Genomic DNA, 25,947 nt, shown 5'->3' on the forward strand with positions numbered 1-25,947 from the left:
ATATTTCGCCCTATATTTTTTTGTTTATTTCTCATTTTTAACCAATTATATCAATTATTCCATATTTTATAATATTCTGATTCTTCTCTTTCTTGTAATTCTTTGGTTAACCTATCCATTTCAGCACATTCTAAGATTTTTTCTATTACTTCTGTTTAATTTGGTGTTCTTTCTTGCTTCCAATTTTTTGCGTAAGTTATTCTTGCAGCAGTTAATATGTGAATTGTGAGATATTTAATATCTTTAGGGTATGATTTGTTAAAGATTCCTAATAAAAATGTTTCTGGTTCTTTTTCTATCTGTGTTCCTGTTATTTGTTCCAACCATTTTTTAATGTTAGACCAAAATTTCTTTGCTGCCGGGCAAGTCCACCATAAATGATAAAAAGTCCCTTGTGTCTTTTTACACTTCCAACAGATCGGGCTATTTTTAGGCTGCATTTTTGCCAGTCTGGTTGGAGACATGTGCCACCTATAAAACATTTTCAGTTGGTTTTCCTTGTACACTGTTACTTTCGTTAATTTTAGATTTACCTGCCAGAACTTTTCCCATTTTTCCAAAGGTATTGTGTGTTTGATGTTTTGAGCCCACTTAATCATCGTTTCTTTGACTGTCTCTTCTTCCAATTTTTTTTTTTTTAATTTGATTTATATGCCGCCCTTCTCCGGAGACTCAGGGCGGCTTACAATGTGCTCAGCAAATTTATAGCGTAGAAGAAATTTGTAGATTCTACTAATTAATTTATTTTCTGAATCTAATATAATTTTATTTATTTCTTGCTTTTGATTATGAATTTCATATGTTTTTATATGTTCTCTGTATTTAGATTGTATTTGAGTGTAAGTCCACCAGTCTATTTCTCTGTGTAAATCTGTCTCCAATTGTTGTTTTGTCTTTAATTTGCCTTGATAGTCAATTATATCTTTATATCTAATTATTTTTGTCTTCTCTGTTAAATTTGTGTGTCTAATTGATTCTACCGGTGCTAACCAATTTGGTATCTTCATATAATGTTGTTTTTTAATTTTAAGCCAAATTTGTAGTAATGAGTTTCTTATTGTGTGTCTTTTAAAATATGAGTGTGTTTTGTATTTTTCATCCCACATAAAGGAGCGCCAGCCAATTTGGAGTTCGTGTCCCTCAATTGTTAAAGTTCTAGAGTCCTTTAGTTCTATCCAATCTTTGACCCACGATAGTACTGCTGCTTGATAGTATATCTCCCAGTCAGGGAGTGCAGCTTCTCCTCTATCTTTTGTATTCTGAAGCAGCTTAAATTTTATTCGTGGCCTTTTCCCTTGCCATATAAATTTAGATGTTATTTTATTCAGCTTTTCAAAAAACGATTTATCTATTTTTATTGGAGTAACCTGAAACAAATATAAAAATTTAGGTAGAATAGTCATTTTGATGGCCGAAATTCTTCCTAGGAGTGAGATATGTAAATTTTCCCATTTTTCTAAATCTTTCTTTGTTTGTTCTAGTAATTTGTCATAATTATTTTCTTTAATTGCTGATGTTCTTGTAGATAACCAGATTCCTAGATATTTTATTTTTTTCGTTGTTTGGATTTGTATATTATCTGTCAATTCTTTTATTTGAGTTTCTGTAAGGTTTTTTACAATTAGTTTCGATTTACTTTTATTGATTTTTAGTCCGGCCACTTCTCCAAATTCTTCTATTTTTTGGAACAGATTAGGTATCGATTCCATAGAATTTTCTATCAAAAATACTAGGTCATCAGCAAAGGCCTGAGCTTTGTATTCTTCTCTATTGATCTTTAAACCTTCAATTCCTTGATCTTCTCTAATTTTTTTCAACAGGATTTCCAATGATAGAATATACAGTAAGGGAGAAAGTGGGCAGCCTTGTCTGACTCCTTTTGTTATATTAAATTTATCTGTTATATCATCATTCATAATTATCTTTGCTGATTGATTGGTATAGATTTCTGCTATAATTTTTCCAAATTTTTCCCCAATTTGCATATTTTGTAGTTGTTCAATCATAAATTTCCAATTTTGATTATCAAAAGCTTTTTGGGCGTCAAGAAAAACCAACACAGCCTGCTTCTCTGGATGTGATTCATAATATTCTAGAGTATTAAGTACTATTCTCATGTTGTTCTTTATTTGGCGTCCCGGCAGAAATCCATCCATATGTATTTAGTACTGATTTAATCCTTTCGGCCAAGATTGCTGCAAATATTTTATAATCGGCATTCAGTAATGAAATAGGTCTGTAGTCTTGAATTAACTGGAGGTCTGTATCTTCTTTCGGAATGATTGTTATTATCGCTTCTGTCCATGATTTTGGTATTTTGGCTTTCTCCATGGCTTCATTGTATAATCGCAACATATTCTCTCCCAGTGCTTCTTGCATTGTTTTATATAATTCTACCGGTAGCCCATCAGGTCCCGGTGTTTCATTGTTTTTTGCTTTTTCAGTACTTCATCTAATTCTAATTTAGTTATTGGCCTATTGAGAATTGCTCTTTGTTCTTCTGTGATTTTTGGCATTCCTGATTTTCCTATGTACTGTTTTATCTTGTCTTCCTCTATTTCTTCTTGATTATATAAATTCGCATAAAATTTCTTAATGATTTCTTTTTTGGCCTCTTTACTATGTTGAGTTTCCCCTTTATCATCTTTCAGTTGGCATATCGTTCTTTTTTTCTGTTCTTTCTTCAGTTTATAGGCTAGCTATCTGCCCGTTTTATTTGCGTGTTCGAAATAGTTTTGTTTCGCCATTTTTATTTTTTGGGATAGTTCTGTTTGGTTTATCAAATTCAATTTATGCTTAGTCATTTTCCATTCTTCTCTTATTATTTTGTCCTGGGGCTTTTCCTGGAGTTTTTGTCCTATTTGTTTTAGGTCTTTCTCTAATTTCTCTAATTGTTTTTTCTTCTCTTTATTCTTTTTCCTCGTATATGCTATTACTAGGCCCTTTATATATGCTTTTAAAGTATCCCATGTGTTTTGTAAAGAGGTTTCCTCTATTTATTTATCTGAGGTAAAAGAAGAAGATAACAAAAGACCAAAGAAATAAAAATTAAGTTAAGAGGAAAGTGAATTATTAATTTTGAACTGTTTAATTAGCCAATACGTTTAACATTTAAAAGAAATATATAAGTAATAATATTTTTATAGCTATTAATTGTATTCTGAAATTACGAACGGTGGTTAAAAAAAAGAGAGAGATAAGGAATTATTGTTAAAGTGAAAGATTGGAACTTTAATACAAAATAGCAAATGAGCTGACTGTATGTTTGAGATAGACTGATTGGAAAAGGGAGTAAGTGAAAAGATTGCTAATTAGAAAATTAAGAAAACCAAACCTTGACTGATGAAATAACCATAAGTAAATTGATTTATATTGTAAGTAAGAATTAATTGCTCAACTGGGATAATTGGCAATATAATATAATATAATATAATATAATATAATATAATATAATATAATATAATATAATATAATATAATATAATATAATATATATAAGTTGTGTAGAGTATAAGCGGTGTTTGGAGGGGAAAAGAGATACTAAGGAATAACCTAAAAATTGATGTTAAGGTTGGAAAGCTTTACACGAATATTGAAAATGTCAACAACATCCACCATAACAAAAACAGGGAAAAAACCTACAACCAATACGATAGTAATGACTCCTTCCTCCTCACAATAAAAAACAATAGATAGCATGACGGGGAAAGAAAAAGAAAACGAAAAACTGGAAATGGCACCAAATGTAATACAAGACATGTTTCAAAAGATCCAGGAAACATTGCTCCAAACACAAGAAAAAATAGCTGAAAATCAGGAAGAAATGAGAACGTTCCACGCAGAGATTAGAATGAAATAGGAGAAGTTAGGGAGGATATTAAGACCATGAAGGATAAAATTGGGGGTATTCAAAATTCTATAGCAGAAAATGAACAGAGAATTAGGAAAATGGAAACGAAAATAAATCATGTGGAATTAAAAGTAGAAGCAATGGAACAAAAAACTTTACAACTAAATAAAGAAATGTCAAACTCCTTGGCCATGCTCGAAATGGAAAAGGCCTCATACTTTCTGCGATTTCAAAACATACCAGAAGAAAAAAATGAGGATTTAGAAGGGAAGATGGTGGAAATTATTGCAGGAATGACACAAAAAGAGCCAAAAGAAATAAAAGGACAATTGGAAGAAACCTACCATGTACAAACAAACTATATAAGAAGACGCAGACTGGCGAGAGAAGTCCATGTCAAATTCTCAAAAAAATCTATTCGAGATGAAGTCTATAAGAAATCTAAAGAAGAAACAATGACCTATAATGATAAAGAAATTATAATTCTAAAACAGATACCCCGAAGAATAAGAAATCTACGACAACAATATCAGTTCTTAACACAATTATTGATCAAGTATAAAATAATATACAGATGGCTGCCAATAGAGGGGATCTTAATTACGTGGGAAGACAAAAAATATAAAATAGACACTTTAGAAAAGGCAAGAGAATTTCATAACACACACTTTAGACTAGAAGAAGAACAGGAAAGCAAGGAGGAATCAGATAGTAGAAGTCAAGAAGAAGAACCAATAGAAACAAATCAAGAAAAAGAAATAAGACAGAGGCAAGAAAAAGAGAGAGAAGAGAGAGAAGGTGCAAAAGCAAAGGCACGGATGGAAACAAGAAACACAAAAAGACAGATACGATAGACAATGGATGAACCGATCAAACTCTTTTCGCTAAATATTAATGGCTTAAATGCTCCAAAGAAAAGGAATCAAATTTTCACAAAATTACGAAAACTAGAAGCAGATATGTCTGCAAGAAGTACACATTCCAAAAGACTATCAGAAAATCCTAGAAAACCCCAAACTAGGAAAACTATACTCATCTCTGGCCCAAAAAAAGAAAAAAGGAGTAGTGATTTATGTAAAAGAAAAAATACAATCTAAATTAGTTTATACCGATGAGCAAGGTAGAGTGGTGATGGTATAATTAGAAATAGGAAAGAGGAAAATGTTAATTGTAGTGATTTATGCACCTAACCAAAAACTACAAGATTTTTTTTAAAGATCTACACATAAAATTAGCAGAATTAGAATATGATGATATTTGTGTAATAGGGGATTATAATGCAATAGTAAATGCAAATAAGGACTACAAAACTGACAAAAAAAACAAACAAAGGAAAAAAGAAATACTTCCAAAAGAATTCTTTACTATGGCTGAAGAACTAAACTTGGCAGATGTATGAAGATGTATGAAGATGTATGAAGAAGAGGCCCAATACACTTTTTACTACCATACGCATAATTCCTGATCAAGATTGGACATGGCATGGATGACCCCAAATATCAAAATAGAGGTAGAAAAAACTGAGATAGGCACAAACCAATGGGCAGACCACAATCCACTATTCATAAACTGGAAAGGGGAAAGAAGACGTAAGAGATGGACGATGAATCAAAAAATATGTAAAGAAAAAGAATTTAATTTGATGTTAGAAAAGGAAATAAAAATATTCTTTCAGAGTCTGAACCGTTTTTAAAGCATTTTTTACTACCTATTCGCTAGAACCAGTAGTAAAAAAAAAATGCTTTAAACAAGTAAAAAAAAAAAGGTTGTTGGAACCTTTTTAAAAAACTTTTAAAGCATTTTTTTTTACTACCGGTTCACTCGAACTGCAGCGAACTGGTAGCATTTCACACCTGATTGGAGAGTTTTAGTTGGTTTATGTGCTACGGTGATGACATGTGGTTATAATTCTGCCTATGGTAGTGTCATCCTTTTCATAGCTTGTGTAGGTTGTGCTGGTCATCCTACCAGGGTTTAGTGATCAGGAACTTTTTGATAAAGTTGCGCAAGTATCTATTTTGTTGGAAAGTGTTTTATAGGTGGTCTATTCATATCATTCACCTTTTGCTTCTTTTATAACCTAGAAATGGAAGGATCAAATAGATCTCATCTTGTCAAAGATCTTGCCCTATTTCAGGTTTAAATTATATTTTCTAATTGGACAAAAGAGATCAAATATTCATCCACAAGGTCTGTAAACATTATGACATCCAAAGTAAAATGAATGCAAGTGATTCTAGTTCCAAGTTGCTCACAACAGTATCATGTGGCCCATATTTTCATTTGCACAATATACAATATACATCTCTGTATAGTTTCAACATGTAACCCTCTTTTACAAGTTTTTCAAGAGGTACACTTTTTATATGCAACTTGTCAAAAGTATTCATTTGTGCATATGATTTTTGGACTGAGAGAAATATGTAAACAGTAAGTTTTAAAAATTACATGTCCATTTATGGCATGATGGATTGCATTCTCATAATTTGCACCATTTTGCCTAAGAAGAAATCACTGACATATATTGTCAGATATAAAATCCATTATTAAAATTGGCCATGCTAATTACTAAACAATTTCTTTTTATATATTTTTTAGCTTTTAGAGCTGCATGTATTTTATGTTCCAGAAGAAGTGTGGAATTTCAAATTGAATACAGTTTCTATAGAAGTTATTAGCAAATTCTTTTCAGCTGGATTTATAAGGTGAGATGCAACAGAATAATAGTGGGTGATTTTCTTCCAGTTACTCAGCCAGCTTGCCCCAGGCAGCCCAGAACTCACAGTTTCCTGGTTTGTATCAGCACTTTAAACATTATACCAAACTGGTTTTCTATCTTATCATATCAAACCACAGAGACCATACATGTACATTTAGTCTTAGAGTGGGTGATAGCTGTAAGCTATTCATACAAAGAGTATTATACCTTATTATGCCCTACACGCTCCTTTAAATTTTAGATTTCCTTTTCATTATTTCAATAAAAGTGAAGATTTAATGAAATTGCACTGCAATCTTGAATGCTGCTAAAAGTACCAGTTCCATAATACAGGTAGGGGCAGCGGTGAAATCCACTTACCTTTGCTACCAGTTCGGGAACGGAGTGCATGCGTGCTATGCACATGTGCGCTTCTCCTGGAAATGTGCAGAGCCTTCTGCACATGCACAGAGGGTCAAAAATGGGATGTAATGACGTCCCAGTGGGTGGCGGAACCTCCCACCGCCGGCAGTACCGGTTCACACAAGCCAGATAGATCCAGCCAGATTTCACCACTGGGTAGGGGTTAATATCTCAATTCTAAGAAAGCATTCAAGTGCCTTCTATCTATGTTTTATTCCCTTTATATTCCTACTTCTCTAAAACTAAATACTGTACAATATAAGCATTATCTTATATCCATATTAATGCAACAATAAAATCTGATGTTCTAGGGTGTCACCTCATATGACATTGAAAACATTAAGAGAAAACCTTGGAGAGTACCTAGATGAAGATGCAGTTATAGATAAGTATGTCTTTCTAAAATGCATTGGAGAGAAACTTGTGGTGGTAAGTACTTCATGTTTCTTGCTGATTACCCTACAGGATTATCAACATATATAATATAACCAAGAATCTCACCTAGGAACAAAATTAATAATATGATATTGGGGTAATGACTTCTGAATAGCACTGTGTGACACAATTAATATATTCTGACATTTTATTAACCACGGTGCAGGCCTCCTGTAAAGGACATCTGAAACTAATCTTGGCAGCAAATGACAAGTCCTTGTATTCTGCCTGAATTTCATGGATTAGAATGTCCACAGGCAATTTCTAGCCACTTTGTAAATAACAAATCTATAGCTTTTTCTCTATTTGAAATATTTAAATATTTATGTATTTCTGTGGCCTATAATAATCGTTGGGAAAATAAGCATTTCCAAATGAAACTATACAACAAAGCAGCAGGAGCAATGGAGATGCCAATATAATTTGGAACGCTCTATTTTATAGATAGGGTGCACCATATTTCTTTCCTAATAGTTCAGAGAAGTCTTAAGAAATGAGGGATTTCTGAAGGGTAGCCCTTTTCATGGATTTTAAAGAAAATATCTATGTTCCATAATGGAATGATGTTTTAAAACAATGAATAATGTTTTAAAAGGAGATCCAGAATAAGCCTGATGCACTACTGCTTGGGGAAAAGAACTGCGCATTCGGCATCTCTCTTCACAATGACTTTCAAAGCTTATTTGCTAAAATTCTATAAGGTTGCATAATATAACTCCAAGAGCAATCTATCAGTTAAGAAGTTCTAACTAGTTTGCAGAGGAAATGAAAAAGCTAAGCGAGCTAAAGATTTGTTCTCATTTAAAAGGCTGCTTTTCTGGGAATAGTAAAAACTTCCTTAAGTACCATGAAAGAGGCTGAAAGGTTATTTAAACTTCCAAACTGGGAGTTGGGTGGTATATACATTTCACTTAATTTAATTAAGATGCCAAGAGATTCTAAAAACATATGGGTGGTGTTTTGTTTTTAGTTACTGATGCAGTAGTGGTAATAATTCTGAAACCGAAAAGTTAAATGTTACTTCTCTTTTGAGTGTCTAGAACGCTCACTGGTAAGGACATTTGGGTTGCTTTTGCTATTTCCTGCCACCTTTGCTTTTTTTTTTCAGTTCTTTTTCTGATCTTAGCTGTGCGAAATACAACATGTTTCCTTAAATTGCCTGATCTGCCACATGCTTTTCAGGTTATTCCACATGGACAATAAATGTGTAATCATATTTTATCCATCTCCCTTGAAAACTGCTTGAAAAATCTGACTCTGATGATGGTCCTGGTAATAATCGATAAAACTGTCACAACAAATCATATTTACTCTTAGTTCTCCTTTTCACTTGCCTCCATTATAAATTTGACTAAATTTTCATTTGCCTAAGTATGGTGTGTGTGATTTATGGTAACAAGTTCAAAACAAGTACAGAAGTGACACTGGTTACTGGTACACACTTTATTATATGAGGAAGGGAATCCAGTTGCAATCTTATTCACTGCAATAGCAGCAATGAAATCATTTCTAACTTGTGTATTACCTCAGACTTCTCAGGAATAATTGTTACGGCTTTGCAGTTAGCCTCATGAACAGAGATGTTTGTATTTAGTAATACAATGCAGCATCTTTATTGATGTCAATTGTATCTAGTGTTAATTACAATTGACATTAATTAATATTCAAAACACACTTAAAATTACATTTTAAACTCCTACCTTATGCTGAAACTAGTTACTGTTGATCATGTTTTATGTCTGTAAATATAATACATAAATCATATTTTATATATCCAGATATATTGAACTGCATATCTTGTAATTTCAAGTGGTCAGGACAATTTAGATATTGAAGTGAAGCATATCTGACAGCACTAAATTGGGGACGATAGAATAGAATAGAATAGAATAGAATAGAATAGAATAGAATAGAATAGAATAGAATAGAATAGAATAGAATAGAATAGAATAACACAGTTGGAAGGGACCTTGGAGGTCTTCTAGTCCAACCCCCTGCTCAGACAGGAAACCCTACACCACTTCAGACAAATGGTTGTCCAATCTCTTCTTAAAAACTTCAAGTATTGGAGATTTCACAACTTCTGGAGGCAAGTTGTTCCACTAATTAATTGTTCTAACTGTCAGGAAATTTCTCCTTTGTACTAGGTTGCTTCTCTCCTTGATTAATTTCCATCCATTGCTTGTCCTGTCACCAGGTGCTTCAGAGAATAGCTTGACTCCCTCTTCTCTGAGATATCAGAACACTGTTATCATGTCACCCCTATCCTTCTTTTCATTAAATATTTCAACTAAACTATACAAACTAAAGGCAAACTAAACTGTATAAAAAAAAATTTGCAAGGGAGGGGGAAAGAGTTGGGAATAGACATTTGCAAATTCGAAAGATATGTCCCAATCTGCAAACTATAATTTGCTGAAAACACATGCCTTAGGTGTATTCTCTGCAGGTGTCATTTATTTTTATACATTTCAATTTGGGCCTTTACAAATATAAGCATATTTCTGAGAATGTTGAAATTGCTGCATAATTTGCAAAGCAACTCTGTAGCTATATCTATATCACATTTGTTTAATTCTAATTATTCTGGGCTTTAAAGTTTTCCAAAGTATTTTTTTTTCTTTTAATAAGTGTTATGAAATACTTTTTTTTTAAAAAAAGGATAAAGGTTACACAAAACAGTGTATAAGACAATCACATTGAGAAGAAAAAATGATATGAAAATTAAAATTAAAAATCAATAAAATAATGGATTAACACAAAAAAGTTTCTCTAAGCAAACAAATAAAATCTTATACAAATACTCTTTACAATTATCATCTATAATTTTCTGATAACTCTTGAATATGACATTTAAACCACTGTAATATTTTATGATTGGGACATAATTTACTGGAGAAGAAAAGGTGTCTGCTCAAAACCCTTGTTCCTGGTAAATTTTTGAGTTATATAGAACTTCAGGAGAATGAGACAAAATTGTCTTTTTATTCATGTGAAATTGGAATCTTGCCCAATTTCTATAAATAAAGGTGATGGGATGATTGAAAGCATTTTGATAATATTGCCTTTGTTGTAATGTTCCAAGGTGAAAGCAAAACAAGAGATGGAACTGAAGCTGAAATCATTTGCTCCTCCATATGTATGTATAGTATATTATTATTTCAATTTTAAGAACAAAGCTAACATTCTTAGTTCTTAGTTTATTTTCTACCATGTTCCATACTGCAGGCATTTCATCCAGAACTGTATTTGTTATCAGGAATAGAAAGTATTTATTCATCTTTGTCATCCACTCCAGAGAAACGCCATAATAATCCAGAATATGTGCTTACATCTGCATCATATGAAAGGCCACATAGTTTAATTTCACCAAATCCTGATAGTTATCCAAACTCAATAATGTTGGATAGCTCCTTCAAAAACAATCTCAGTCAAACTCGGGAAAAAGCTGATTTTGGTGAGTGGAATGAAAAGGAAACTCTTCCAGTTCTACATAAAAAGCAAAGCTCTGAGCAAGAAAAGAATGAAAGTATTCAAGGAAAAAGTAGTTCACATCAAAGGAAAGGTGAGACTTTAGAATTTAAATATTTCCTCTTCTGCTTTCTTTGGTTTCAATTCCTAAAATTCTGTATTGTTACATTTATAGCATGGAGATAATTGATTAAGATGAGCTCTTGGAACATTGGGTACCTAAGGATATTCTAGAAACATGTCAATTAGTGAGCAATGGAACTTTTGGGTTGCCTTATGTTTATATAGTTTATAATAATTTATGACAGTGTCCGACATCTCTGCCATGTTACAGAAGCATCTTGGATTTTGGTCTTTTTCGTCTGTTTACTATTTAGTGTATGATGAGAACATGACAGAAGAAACAAACATATATACATATATTTGTAAACATATATTTGTTTGTTAATCTGATCTGATTGTTGTTTCTCATATATATTCTAGAAAATAGGATATCTAAAAGATTTGTCTTATATTTTATTAACATTATGTCGTCTTTACATTATAAATAAATATAAATATATATACTTTCTATATTAGAAAGTAAAAAGTGATTTCTGAAGTTTACAATACTGTCTATGTCAAACTACGTATATTAATTTATCATTGTGTCATTTTCAGGCAAAATCAATTGTAACATCAACAAAATAGAATCATCAAAACAGCACTCTGCAAAGAAATCTGCACCAGTGAAAATATATCAGAAAAAGACTGATTTTTCAATCCCAGAAAGGCATAATATTCCAGGAAAGGATGAAAAATACAGAAAGACAGTTGCATCTCCAAAGATAGATCAGAACCATGAAAAGGAGGAAAACAACCAGTTTCCACTAAGTCACACCTCACAGAAGACAAAAGGTATACCTTATTGCATAAAGTATCACGTATAATGTTTATTTGCATTTGTATCTGCTATTAGCAGTGTAAGGAACTTATTCAGTTATAACTTTATCTGCTGTTCTCCTAATTTATACATTTTGTAAGGAGCTGGCATTTCTAAGACCTGATGATAGAGAATACTGATATTTCAAGTGGAAGAACATTTCATTAATATGTTGATTACAATAAATTATTTGAATGAATGGTGGTGTAGATCTAGGTTTCATACAAGGATACCTGTATTGGAAATATACTTAGGTGACCTAAAATGAGACCACGTTAGAAACCTGAAGTGACCATTTCTGCTCTTGATGTAATTGAAAAATTACATTTTGTAATTTTACATTCAGATTCTGTAGATGACAGTTGTGTACAAATGAGGAAAATGCAATCCAGGAAATAGTAAATTGATGGCTTAAATCCAGCCTGCATCCCATTTCTTGGTTTTTGCCGCCTCCTGTGCTACAGGGCTGTATTCCTTTACATGCTTTCACTAGTTTTTAACACTTCTTCATCTCAGGATTGTGTCTTGCACTTGGATTGTGGTTGGGAACCATTTGTCTATCCCTGTTCTAGTACTTTTCTGTACTTTAATAATTTTAATTTTTTACTTCAGATGGATAAGTGCATTGCAGTTAGTAGATGCTTTTTGGAGGGACTATAAAACCTCATTTTATACCAGGTTGGGGGATAAAGTTCATACTTAATGTTTATTTTATGTGCCTTTGAGTTAAACCACTATTCATCCTTCCTTGACTTTACAGAAAACAATGCCATCATAAAAGTGGTTGTCCAGATCATTCTATCCTGCCTTCATTGTGCTTATTGTAACTCTCTGCCAAACCATGTCTAATTTTTTAGGTCTATTAGATATGATATATAACGTTGTTTTCTCCTCTGGCTTTGCTACTACTCCTTTCAACTTATCACTAATATTAGGAAAATATCCATCAATTGGAATACTATAGTATAAATGGGGTTGGTTCATTGTTATTACCAGTTTCACAGTTTGGGGATTTCCTGTTGGCTTCCATAGGCTGGTTTGCCTGCCTCTGTTCCTGTATCTCATTTGGGTATCCTTCTAGTTCAAAAGAAAGTGAACTAAAGAAACATGGGGGGGGGGGGGGAGAATGCATTTATAATTGGGGAATCCCAATTATAAATGCATCTTTGCAATTTTCTTCTATTAGGGGTGGTTGGGTTGTTGTTTTTTTTGTTTTTTTTACATTACGTTAGAAAAATACAGGGCAGAAATAGTTTGGAAAGAAGGAAAGCAAACACTGCCATAAAAAAGGGGTCAAGGGGGAATGTAGAAATCCCATTAATTCAAGAACAAAATATGTGTCCTCTTCCTCAAATGGGAGACATCTCCCTTCCCCTTCCCCTCTGGCTGGAAGCTTATAAAGATTTGATTTAAAAAATAGGCTTTTGAAAAAGGTTACAAAGCACTTATTGGAAGGCAGAATCTAGGGGTGGAAATGGTCATATGATTGTCTGACTGAAGACCAGAATGGAGGGGCTATGCCAGCACCTTCCAGTTTGCCCCAAACATGCTTTGTGTCATTTCATTTGACTTCATCTGTAAATTAATAGAGAGCGAAGTATTATATTACACATTTTGAAGTTGCGCTGCAGGAGTGTTAAATTAAGGGGGACAACTACTGGTACACAAACTAATTATAGATGATTGCTTAAATCATGAACCGGGGATAAGCTGAGAGCAACATCAGAGGAAAATATTAAAGTTAGTTTAGTTCTCTTGTAAAATGCCTGTAAAATACCACATCTAATTAAAATCATTTCTGCTTAGCCACAGTTCTCTCTTCTCCAATAATTGCTTGCAGTGATATCAAAACAGAGCAAAAATGTGATTACATTTAACTTTCAATCTGTGACATGAGATTGTTTTGAAATGGAATGGTGTCTGTAGTTTGGGGTTTGGAAATAACCAGAGCTGTTTGGTTCATATCACAACAAATAAGGCTAAGGATAGACAGAAAACTATAAGACAATCGATGAAATTAGGAAGGGAGCATACTGTATAACACCACAGTATGTTTGTGATCTTTTAAATCCAGGTGTGGATAGCATTTATCTGATGAGATCTTAACTGTATCTTAACTAATTCAGAAAATATGTGGAGTTTGGAGAACTCTCATTTATTCAAAATATTGGAAGTATTTTTGTTTTGATGACTATGAAAAAGTAGCTAATTTTGCTCTGTATTAAGGCTGTTAGTTGGCAATTGACAAAAATAAAAGTTCTGTGTTCCTCTATTTGTATATGTGCATATACGTTCATGTACAGGCAGGTAATATTTTGACTTTTGATGCAGAAGAGGTTTCTCTCATGTTGGACACAAATGCAGAAAATGGAGGGAATTTGACAGGGATTGGAAATGGAAGGCATACTACTACTGCTGATTCTGGAATCCCAAAATCCTTGGAAAACCGAGACATAACATACTCACCCAAGAAGAGGAGGTACGGAAATAAATATGCCATTTCTGCTGACAGTATTCAATGTCAGTCATTGAAGTCATCTTAAGAACTTCTAACATATTCAATAATGGAAAAAGCTAGCTCTTTAATTAGCTTTCAGATAAATATAATTAAGCATGAGAACTAGTTCATCTAGCTTAATTTCCTGTGCGTGAGGTTAGTGCACCTTTAGAATACTTGCTGTTAATCTAGTTTGTCACCAAAAGGCTCTTCCAGTCTGATTTCACTATGCTAATTTCCAGATTAATAGCTCAATCAAAACAACTTGTAACCCCAACAAGTTTAATCAGAGGCTTATTTCTAATGTAGCTGTTACCTTAATTTCATCTGTAGCCAACAACATCCTGGAATTACCAAGACTGCTACTGACCCTGGTAATGTGCAGAATAATCAGGTATGTTCCCAGGGGAGTCTAGCACCACAACTGAGTTGGTTAAAATGATTTGTTAACACATTTCTGTCTCTTGGGTTGAATTAATTTTGACTTAAGATTTATTAAGGTTTACTATAATTACATATAATTCTTGTGATTAATCATATCTAGCCAATTTTGTATTTTGAAAGCAGTGTTTTTGAAGTAGGACATACATTACAAGCAGTGAGTACTTTCTGCCTCTCTCTTTCTATATATAATAGAGGTATACAATATAGATATAATAAAGTAACAGATAGGGACAGAATGAGCCTATGCCTGTTTGTTTAGGAGTAAAACCCTTTGGACTACATTCAAAATCTAAAGTAGATTAGGCACTCTTAACGTTTGAGAGATGATTCAAATGAAAAAATTTGCTGTAATGCAAGATGCACTTACACATGATCTCAGGGCTGGCTCTAGACATTTTGACTTCAGGCAAAGTCGTTTTCTAATGCTTCCTGTGGTTTGGCTCATCTTCTGTTAAGATGTCATAAAGGCCCCTCTTGTTTCTTTTTTTTTCTTTGACTTTTTGAACTTTACATGTATGATTTTACAGCCCTGGAGTTCTTATATCCTAAAAATAACACTGAACATTGACACATTTTTATTTGATCCTAGGCTGATGGGAATAACCTAAATGACTCCGCATATCCTAGTCACTATCTTTCCCCTCCTACTCCACCTCTTCTGGCTGTCTCAGTAAATAGAGCTCAACTTCCTCACAAAGATTTTCCAACAGAAGGTGAGGAAATCTGTCCAAGACCTCTCATGAGATTAGGGGTTTCACAAAAGGTTTCAGCAGCAGGGATCGTAGAGATTTTGCCCTCTTACCTTTAAAGAAAGAGATCAGGTTTGCTTGAAGGCAACAAAAGCAATGGTGTGTACAGTATTCACTTGTCTACTAAACATAATCGAAAAGCCTCTAAAGGGTCATTTGTGATTGTCAACCGTTTTCTTAAGGCAATAATTCAGACAGTGTCATTCATGTCTTCTTTTTGTCTAAGTGACTTCTGGAAAAGGCTAAATGGGTTTTTTTTCCAGGTATAGAATTTGTCTAGCCCCGTGATGGCGAACCTATGACACGGGTGCCACAGGTGGCACGCGGAGCCATACCTGTGGGCACGTGAGCGTTGCCCTAGCTCAGCTCCAGCGTGCATGTGCGCACCGGCCAGCTGATTTTTGGGCCTTCCAGGCCCACTGGAAGTCAGGAAATGGGCCGTTTCCGGCTTCCGGAGGGCCTCGGGGGAGGGGGTGAGGAAGGCTGTTTTCACCCTCCCCAGGCTCCAAGAAAGCCTCTGGAGTCTGGGGAGGGCAAATAATGGGCCTACCAGGCCTATTGGGCCCACCGTTAACCTTTTTTGCCATCATGTGCCAAAAGCGGAGGTAGCACAGGGGGTCACGTGCACATGTGCGGGGGTGAGAGGTGTCATTGAATTATGGGTGTGGGCACACGCGCACACAACCCCCCCACGCTTTTGGCACGCAATGGCAAAAAGGTTAGCCATCACTGGTCTAGCCACTATCTCCATATCTACCAAGCACAGGATATTCGAATGTAAAAATTTTGATGAGAACTATATGAGAAAGAGTTTGCTGCCCTCTTGTGGTGCTCTGGACTTTTGCAACCCACATACTATTGCTCTAAAAAGCATATTACTTGGAGTAGTTCTATTCAGGAATGGAAGCATTGTACTCGGTCTACTCAGTTGTTGTTTTTCTTTACCCTCTCTTTCTTTCCCCCACCAACTGGTCCTCATTCTGTGTCCACTGATGACAATCACCATTAACTGGGTTGTTTGTTTTTCTCCCTGAAGTTGTTGTTGCGTCCTCTTCCTTCTCCAAGCCTAACAGTAATTACCTCTTGTGAATGGGTAGCATTTTGCATTCCTTGTGTTTACATTCAGATCATGATCTAAATAAGATTAGCAATAAATGACTCTTACATAGTTTCTATTATTTTCTTTCAAAAATAAAAGTGTGTCCAAGACACATTCTAGGAGTATTATTGTTTTTATCAGTTTAGGCATCCTTTAAAGTGTTTTTCAAGTCTTCATTTCTTTACTTACAGTTTAGCTACAGAAGTATATATATTTAGTATGTATGTGTATGAATTTTTCATCATTTTTAGTTTTTTAACAATATTTACTAAAAATGAATAAAAGGGAAAGACAAAATAGGAGAAAACTGAAGAATAACTATTTACATATTAAAAAATAAAAGTAGTTGCTAGTAATATATTCTTCCCTATCCTTCCCCTTGTGTCCCCAAATGCTGACCATAGTTCAGATATCTATATTTTACACTAAAACATTGTTGTTAGCTTCTGTTTAAGTTCTATAAACCTGACAGCCGTGGATAGAAAAACAGACATTACAGAGAAACATTGTGGGCTGACCCCTGATACCACTAGATGAGATCGCTAGGGCTCGCTACCTTAGAAGAGTGAGGAAAATTCTCGGGGACAACTCTCATCCTGGTCACCACTTCTTTACCTTCCTACCATTGGGAAGGAGAAATAGAAGCATAGCCAGCCACACAACCAGGCTGAAGAACAGCTTTTATCCATGGGCTGTCAGACTCCTGAATGCAAAATAACATCATAACTACGTAGTACGATGGGCTTGGAGGGCCAGCGCAACGTGTAACATGTCCAAAGTTTACTTTTTCCAGTGTTCTGCCATTCGTTCTTGCAGAGGTCAATATATATATATTTTCATCTTTAAGTCATGATTCAAAGTATGGGGAAAATTTTTTGATAAAAGTACAGAGGTTTGGACACTGTCATTGTTCCTTCATATTATCTCCTGAGTACTGTAATCTGTTTTTGTAGATCCCACATACCAGACAATTGCTTCAAATGTAAATACACAGATAAACCTTTTCAACCCAGCACTAACCACTAAATCACTCTTTGGTTAGATTCATTTTATTTTATTGTAGTGGATCAACCCTGTGTTAACCAATAGAAGAATGGCACATTTTTACTCTAATTTTATTCAGAATTGTTCTCATTATTAACTTTTACAAATATGATAAATATGGGATTTCTTCTTCCTCAGGCAATCAATTACATAAGCAACTGAAACATATTAAGATAGAAAGAAGACATCTGGAAAAAACTAGAGAGGAATTGGTTAAAAAAGTGAAAAACCTGATTGAACAGCACAAGCTCAGGAGATGCCATGGTATGTTCAAGGTTGATACATCCAATTTTTTCATTGACCAACAACTATAAAAAATATTGTCCAACAACAGATTTGAGTTTTATAAAAATATTTTTTTTAACTTGTTGAATCAAATATATACTTCCCTGATTCTTTAGCTGTAATTTATATGCATTCGTTTAGAATAAATTATTGAACTGCTATTGAACTGCATGGAATCTTTTTCTGAGGAATATATGATGTATGTTTTGTTGTTTTAATCTTGCAGTCCGTGATTCCTGGAAAAAAAAATATTTTGAAATGAAGAAAGTCACAGTTTTCTCAGAGGAAACTTTAAATAAATTACAGGAAAAATTAGAATTACACCATCAACAATTAATGAGGCAGCTGGAAGCTAGAGATACCAAGAAAAAACGAAATAATTTAACCCAAACCACCAATTCAAAAGTAAGTATTTTTTTTTAAACTTTCCTTGCCCATAAAAACTAAATTTTGTTCATCAGTACAGCAAATCTTGGAATCTTAATGCAGTTTTAATCAGACTGATTGCTGATATATATTAAAAATGCCTAAAGCTGAAGCTGTTCAAAAATTTAACTCAACTCATATTACAACAATATTTATGTTCTAATAATGATTTAACATAAATTACTATAAATATGTCATGATTCTAATTAATAAAAAGAAAGTACTATTGGCAAGAATGAAGAAGAATATTTTGCAGGTTCTTTTCCCTTGAGTTGAATTAATGTTACAAGTTGCTAAAATGATTTAAATCCTCATTCTCTCATTATAATATGGTATACATAAGATTTTCTTCCTAGTTCAACATTAAAATTCATGAGAATGAAGTTTAAAATTAATTAAATACTTCCCATATGAATCATGACCTCCTAATATCAAAACAATTTGGTTAATTAGTCTAAGAAATGTTCTATTATGTTTTTTTCCCCACATAGTAAACTTTCTCCTAATGTTAAGGTTATTTTCCAGCTAAATCACAATTTCATATATTCTGGCTGAATACCTTATGCTTATTCTTATGTTTATTTCTAAGGAAGATACTGAAAATCTACTTTGTGGTGTCTACTCAGTCCCACAGTTGAATTAAATATCTGCATTACACTGTAGAACATTCTGAAGGTTTAATTAAGATTCACAATAATTCATTTACTGTTTCTCTGATAAAGAAGCAAAGTTCTCTGACTAAGGATAAATGTGAATTCCATTTTTGTTTTGTTTTGATCACAACATGAAAAAGAACATAGAATGCAGTGAAGTTCTCACTATATTTTGGAGGGGGAAGAAGTTGAAATTTTCCAATTCTGATTTTTTTTAGTTTGTGTCCAATGTTTCACAAAAAAATGGTGCTATAAAATTATTTTTAAAAAATGCAATTGCTATGTTTTAAATATCTGTATCTGTTTCTCTTTGGTAGCTTTAACTTAAGTAGCTCAAGTATACAATGGTCTCCTTATAGCTATTTTTTAAGACCATGTTAAGTAGGGAAAAAAGGGTTATTTAAGAAGACTAATAGTACTAATAGCAACAGGGTCATCTCAAAGATCACTACATTATTTTGACCTAGGATCATTTTTAGCATTGTAATTTATTAATAATAATAATAAACATTTATTAATTTTATATGCTACTGAATCCCAAGAACTCTGGGTGGTTTGCATTTGTTATAAACATTTAAAAACTAAAACAAGACAAAAGAATAATGATGGTAAAGAAAACAAATTCAGATAGGAATAAAAAAGGAGGAAAGGACATCAGTTATCCTTGGCAAAGGTATTTGTTACATCTTTCATCCAAAGACAAAGATTTCATCCAAAACAAAGATTAATATCTTCAATAAATATTAAGATCACAGACACAACAATCACAGAAGTCTAAAGCACATACTTACCAGAGCTAGTATAACTTTTAAAGGAAACACCACACCATGGTGTGTTTATTTGCACACCATGTCCAAATAAATAAGAGAACAAAAATATCATTGTACAATAATAATTAAACAAGAACAATTATTTTTGTTTTTTGAAAAGTTGTTCAGAAAGATGTGGCTCAGCTTCAGAGAATCTTCAGGGAAGACATTATCTAGTCTCCTATGAATTAAGATTCAGACTCAGTTGTGACATACCAATTGATAGCATTGTCAGAAACTAACAATGAAGGAGGTACCTCTCCTGGGACAATAGAACTTCTCAATAGCCTTCAATACCCTTGACTATAGACTGCCTGCAAGGGCTGGGAGAAGGAAGCACTGTTTTGCAATAATTCCACTCTTACCTGAATGGACAGTTTCAATTTATAGATATGGGGGAGCAGCATTCAGGGCATTGGTTGACTCTGTGGTACCTCAGAATGGGCTGCTTTCCCCCATTCTATTTAATAACTATATGAACTTGGGGAGGAGGGATCATTTATTGGTTTGTAGTAAATTGTCATCAGTATGCTGATGTTACTGTACATTGCCATCGCAAGTCAAGCCAGGGGTATTGTTGAAAGTTTAAACTGATACCTAGAGACTTACAGTCTGGAAGAAGCAAACTAAACTCAGATTAAATAAAGTGCTATACGAAAATAAATTTCTAGAAACATTGATCTTGGGGGTTATCCTAGTTGAGGTTGTGCTGCATGTAAAGACATTGGTGTACAACTTGAGTTCTGCCTGGACTTCAGCTTCTCCTTAAACAGAAAATGGGACTGTGGACAGGATTGTCTTTGCCCAGCTTTGGCTGGCGCATCTTTTATATCCGTATCTGCACCAAAACACCGAGGTTAGTAATTCATGCCTTAATCCAGTGGTGGGTTCCTCCCGGTTTGGCCCAGTTCGGCCGAGCCGGTAGCAGTGACGATATGACATCACCAAACCGGTTCTCTTTGTTCGGGAGCTGGGCCCTCCCACCTCCACCCCCCACGTTATTCTTACCTTTTATTTGGCCCCGCCCCCAATCTATTCACGGCCTCCCAAGTCCCAGCTGATCGGCTAGAAGGAAAAAAAACTGTTTAAACTCTTGCTGCGGGGCTTCAAAGGGCCACCCTACAGCTGATCAGTGTTAAAAGGCAGTGTGGTGGTAGACCGGTGCCTCCAAAAACAAATGGGTAGACTGGTGCCTCCAAAAACAAATGGGTAGACCCGTGCCTCCAAAAACAAATGGGTAGACCAGTGCCTCCAAAAACAAATGAGTAGACCAGAACACTCCAAAAACAAATGGGTAGATCGGTACAGCTCTGCAAGCAGTTAAAAGCCTGGTAGACCAGTACCTCTGCTAAATCCTAAAGAATTGTCACATGACCATCAAACCACGCCCACAAAATAAGCCACACCCACAGAACCAGTAGTAAAAAAATTTACAACCCACCCCTGCCTTAATCATCATCTAGTTGGATTGTTATAATGCACACTACTTGGGGCAGTTTTTGGAGGCAACCCAGAGGCTATACCTCATCTTTGCAGGATTACATTTTCTCTTATTAAAGAAAATCTCTCAATTTTTAAATAATGGCAATTTCACAAGGGACAGTCAAATCCATTTTTGGCTGGGTAAATCTAGGCTGGCCATAGCAAAACAAACATTCAAATACTGACCTAGTTTATTGTAGCCAATGTGTGAAAGCATTGCTTTGCTCTATGGTCAATCCCATCATCTGACCAGTTATGTGAGAGATACCATCATAGTAGTTATATTCTTCTGAAGAAGGACAACGTACAGGTGTCCAGAGTGCTAAAGAACTTAAAATATATTTAAAAAGAAACTCCTGGAGAGCCTCTAGGCATCAGTTTAACTTAATATTATTGAGTAGTAATTATATTATGGAATGTGTGAGTTGTTTATATATGTAGTTATATTCTAAATTAATTTGGGAGGTTGTTTGTTTGACAGAATAATGTAATAATCCAGATTACAACCCTGGAGCGGGAAATTGACCAGCTAAAGAGAAAGTTAGACAACGCCAAAATGAAGCTTGTCATAGAAATCAAGGTACTGTACTAATTTATTACATGTGTGCTTGCATTTGTACACATATACATATACACGCATATAATCAGTGAAGCCAGTAACAAATCAAAGGTTTTTTAAAGACTGGTCTTTAACACGCCACGTAACCCAATTGGAAATCAAGGAAAATATTAGTAGTCTTTGAGACATATTTGAAAATGAATCATAGGCTGATTTCCAAGGTGTACATACTCCTGTTCAGTTAAGAAATCTTCATTATAGTTGTGGGGAGGAGGATTGCTTGTTTGTTTTGGTTATCAAAGTGATAGACTCTGTGCACATGCACACTTCTTTGGCTACATTTAACAATGTTCCTTTAGGTGACTATCACTGTTCCACACTAGATACTTTGTTTTGGTTCTCAGAAGAAATATTTTCATCTAACACTAGTTGGAAGGGACTTTGGAAGTCTCCTAGTTCAACCCACTGGTCAGGCAGGAAACCCTATACCAGTGATGGTGAACCTTTTCAGCACCGAGTGCCCAAACTGGAACGCATGTGCATGTGCACACACCGGAGTGCCAGAAACCCGATGATCAGCTAGTCGGCGCACAGACGTTTTTGGCTGTTTTTTGGGCCATTTTCAGGATGTTTTTCGGGATGTTTTTGGCCTGGTTTTTTGACCATTTTCAAGTCATTTTCCGGCACCTGCGAAGACCAGCATATGCACTGGAAACCAGAAGAGCAGCTGGCGACAGTGCACATGCTCACCGAGAGGGCTCTGCATGCCACCTCTGGCACGTGTGCCATAGGTTCGCCATCACGGCCCTATACCATTTCAGACAGATGATTGTCCAACCTCTTAAAAACTTCCAGGGTTGAAGCACCCACAACTTCTGGAGGCAGGTCCAGAATTCGTTCCACTGATTAATTGTTCTGTCAGGAAATTTCTCCTTAGTTCTAGGTTGATTTTTTCCTTGATTAGTTTCCATCCATTGCTTCTTGTGTTGCCTTCAAGTGCTTTGGAGAATAGGTTGCCTCCCTCTTCTTTACAGCAACCCCTTAGATATTGGAACACTATCATGTCACCCCTAGTCCTTCTTTTCATTAAACTAGACATACCCAATTCCAGCAACCGTTCTTTATGTTTAGCTTCCAGTCCAGTGGTGAAATCCAATTTTTTTTACTACTTGTTCTGTGGGCATGGCTTAATGGGCATGGTGTGGCTTGGTGGGTATGGCAAGGGAAGGATACTGCAAAATCTCCATTCCCACCCCACTCCACGGGAAGGATACTGCAAAATCTCCATTCCCACCCCACTCCAGGGGAAGGATACTGCAAAATCCCCATTCCCATCCCACTCTGGGGCCAGCCAGAGGTAGTATTTGCCAATTCTCCAAACTACTCAAAATTTCTGCTACCGGTTCTCCGAAATGCTCAAAATTTCCACTACCGGTTCTCCAGAACCTGTCAGAACCTGCTGGATTTCACCCCTGCTCCAGTCCCTTAATCTTTGTTGCTCTTCTCTATACTCTTTTTAGTATGTTATACATTGATGCTACTGTACAAATTATATAATCATAATAATTTTAGGCATTTGCCATAGATAGAAAAATGATATGAATAGAAATCTGTATTGGAAATATGTAATACAATCTACAGCAGTGTTTCTCAACTGTAGCAACTTCAAGATGTGTGGATTTCATCTCCCAGAATTCCTGTCATGTCATAACAATACACCAAAAAATTCTTTATAATCATAGTTGCATGTTTCTTTAGCCAATTTCCCATTTATGTTAAATCAAACATGTCTTATGTATATTAAGATCCACCATCACTTGAGGCATTAACATGTCTCAGAATGCATTGCACTATAACTGGTTAGGCTAGAAAGTTTGAAGACCAAATTGCACTTGTTAAACCACATAAAAGTTGATGCTTATCTATAAAATAATAGCTGTAATTTAATTCTTCCTGTCATAATCTCTGGATCTTTTGTAGATGAAAAAACAAGCAATTTCTGATTTACAAGCGCTGAAGGCAGAACTGGTGCACAAGAAGGTTCAGTCATCTTTAAGATTTCTGTCTGGAAAGCAAATATTTTAGTTAACCCTTTTAATGAAATTCTTCAGTCTGTAGCTATTCAAAACCTAATTTTGATTAAACATAGCAAAGCTTGTATGTAGTGAAAAGCTATTCATTGCTAAACCACTCATTGGTTCTATTCTGATGTGGCAATAGCACTGCAAACCAGCAATAACAAGCTTGGAGGGAATAACCCCCGTTGCATCCATTGCAACAGCATTGTTGACGGAGGGAGAAAGCCTCACAATTAAATATTTGGAAGGACTACATCTTGGGGCATGGTGAAGAAATGGCTAGATTGATTTCAAGCCCTTATCCTCCATTGTCTATCATCTCTTGGGGTAGAATGACTTTTGTCTATTTAACTGAATAGTTCGCTATAACTAAAGCACACCTGGGTTGAGAACAACAATAACAATAACTGTTAAAGACAGAATTATTACTCAATATTTTTTTCTCATTGCAAATCTTAAGGTTTTGCAAATAATTTTGTTTACAATTCCTCAATCTCATTTCAGGTTTTTTGGTTACTTTTTTTTTTTTACTATAAACCACATTCATTTGATAACTGTGCTAATTGTCATATATACTAATACATTTTTATTACTGTACAAAAGCCAATAACTACATACAGTAAATTTGTGTTTTGTTTTGGTTCCTGGTATAGCTGTATGAACAAATGTTAACTACTCAGAATCTGTGAATATGGGAAGTTGACCTGGGCAAACAGAACTCTCCTGTTTTTTTATTGACCTTTACATATATGTTTGTGTAGGTGCCAGTTATCCTGCAAAGTGATAAGAGTGGGATCATGAACTTTTAATGTATGTAGCAAAATTCTATTTGGATTCTTAAAAAGCCACATTTAATTCCCTCCATCCAGATCAATTTTGGTATAGGGAAGATTGATTGCTTTTATGTCATAATACCAAACATTTTTTCTTTTTGTGCTTTCAAGCTTAAAGGCACTTTCAGACAATCAAGACTGCCAGTTTCCAACTACTATAAAATGAAGCCAGAGAAATGAATTTTTTCTTCAGTTATATTCTAATATTAAAATGTTTGAAGTTCAAGTATGTCTATATTTTTGCTTGTAGCAGAAAAATTAGGGCTTTCCCTTGATGTTTCCAAACTGACTAATAAATGTGTGTTCTCGTCTCAAGGATTTTACTAGTCCTGAATTAACAAAATTATATTCTCCTGCAACAGATTAGTAAAATTAATGGCTAATACATAATCATTACATCATTAAAGTGATATAGGAACAAGTTTACCTAAAGGAGGCTGAACGATAAACTAGTGGTAAACATATTTCTGAATTGCTGTGACTATGTCGCAGGAAAAAGGGAAGGAGGGATATGGGCCAATGAGCTCTCAAAGCTTTACAGAAATACTACCAAAACACAAGATCATTGACACTCTGCGTTAATTCACCATAAAATGGTATAACTGAGCACATGTGTGAATAGGTAAAAATACCATCCAATGCAAATGTCCTCGTAATAGCAGCATTGTTGCTTTCAGCTTCTTAGTGATTATAATATCATCAGAAAGAACACATTGAAAAGATACAAAAGCTGCTATTGCTGTTAAGAACAACATGACTTACATTGCATCAGAAATGGTCTGGGTTTTGTGTTACCAGAATTGTCATTGGTGAGGCACTTTGTTCATATAGATGTATGGAAACACTTTAATGTTCTTTATGACAAAGAAATGAAGAATCGTAAGAAGCAGATACTATGAACCAGTCTACACATATTCCTTGGCTTCAGAATCTGTTGTGGTTAACAAGTGTGTTTTCCTTTGGAAAGACTGAAACAGGATCAATTTTACAAGGCCAAGCGATCTAGAGATAACAGGATATTTAATAGCTTGATTTAAAAATAGGCACTTAGATTTGGGACATTTCTTGTCCTTAGAGAATGAGTTTCTGGAATACAAACTCATTGTGGTAAACCTAGACAAGCTCTTTCTTCAAGTTCTTCAGCCTGAAAGACAAGTTGTAAACCAATTAGGCGCCAATGTGCTGTTGATA

The 25,947-nt window shown here is 34.6% G+C and overlaps 1 protein-coding gene across 2 annotated transcripts in view; it reads left to right on the top strand.

Moving 5' to 3' along the window:
• SPATA1 (spermatogenesis associated 1) overlaps positions 1-25,071 on the top strand; it is a 34,688-nt gene extending 9,617 nt beyond the window's left edge. For both annotated transcript variants that reach the window (XM_034437109.3, XM_034437110.3), the window contains exons 3-14: positions 6,448-6,554; positions 7,282-7,399; positions 10,491-10,544; positions 10,634-10,970; positions 11,537-11,773; positions 14,130-14,277; positions 14,629-14,689; positions 15,329-15,452; positions 17,770-17,895; positions 18,143-18,321; positions 21,768-21,866; positions 23,826-25,071. In XM_034437109.3, the coding sequence (XP_034293000.2) occupies positions 6,448-6,554; positions 7,282-7,399; positions 10,491-10,544; positions 10,634-10,970; positions 11,537-11,773; positions 14,130-14,277; positions 14,629-14,689; positions 15,329-15,452; positions 17,770-17,895; positions 18,143-18,321; positions 21,768-21,866; positions 23,826-23,930 (1,695 nt within the window). In that variant the 3' untranslated portion in view covers positions 23,931-25,071. The remainder of the gene's footprint in view (positions 1-6,447; positions 6,555-7,281; positions 7,400-10,490; positions 10,545-10,633; positions 10,971-11,536; positions 11,774-14,129; positions 14,278-14,628; positions 14,690-15,328; positions 15,453-17,769; positions 17,896-18,142; positions 18,322-21,767; positions 21,867-23,825) is intronic.
• The last annotated feature ends 876 nt before the right edge of the window (positions 25,072-25,947 follow it).

The sequence above is a fragment of the Pantherophis guttatus genome, chromosome 3, assembly GCF_059756535.1.
Source record: "Pantherophis guttatus breed Tessera chromosome 3, ASM5975653v1, whole genome shotgun sequence".
Lineage (NCBI taxonomy): Eukaryota > Metazoa > Chordata > Lepidosauria > Squamata > Colubridae > Pantherophis > Pantherophis guttatus.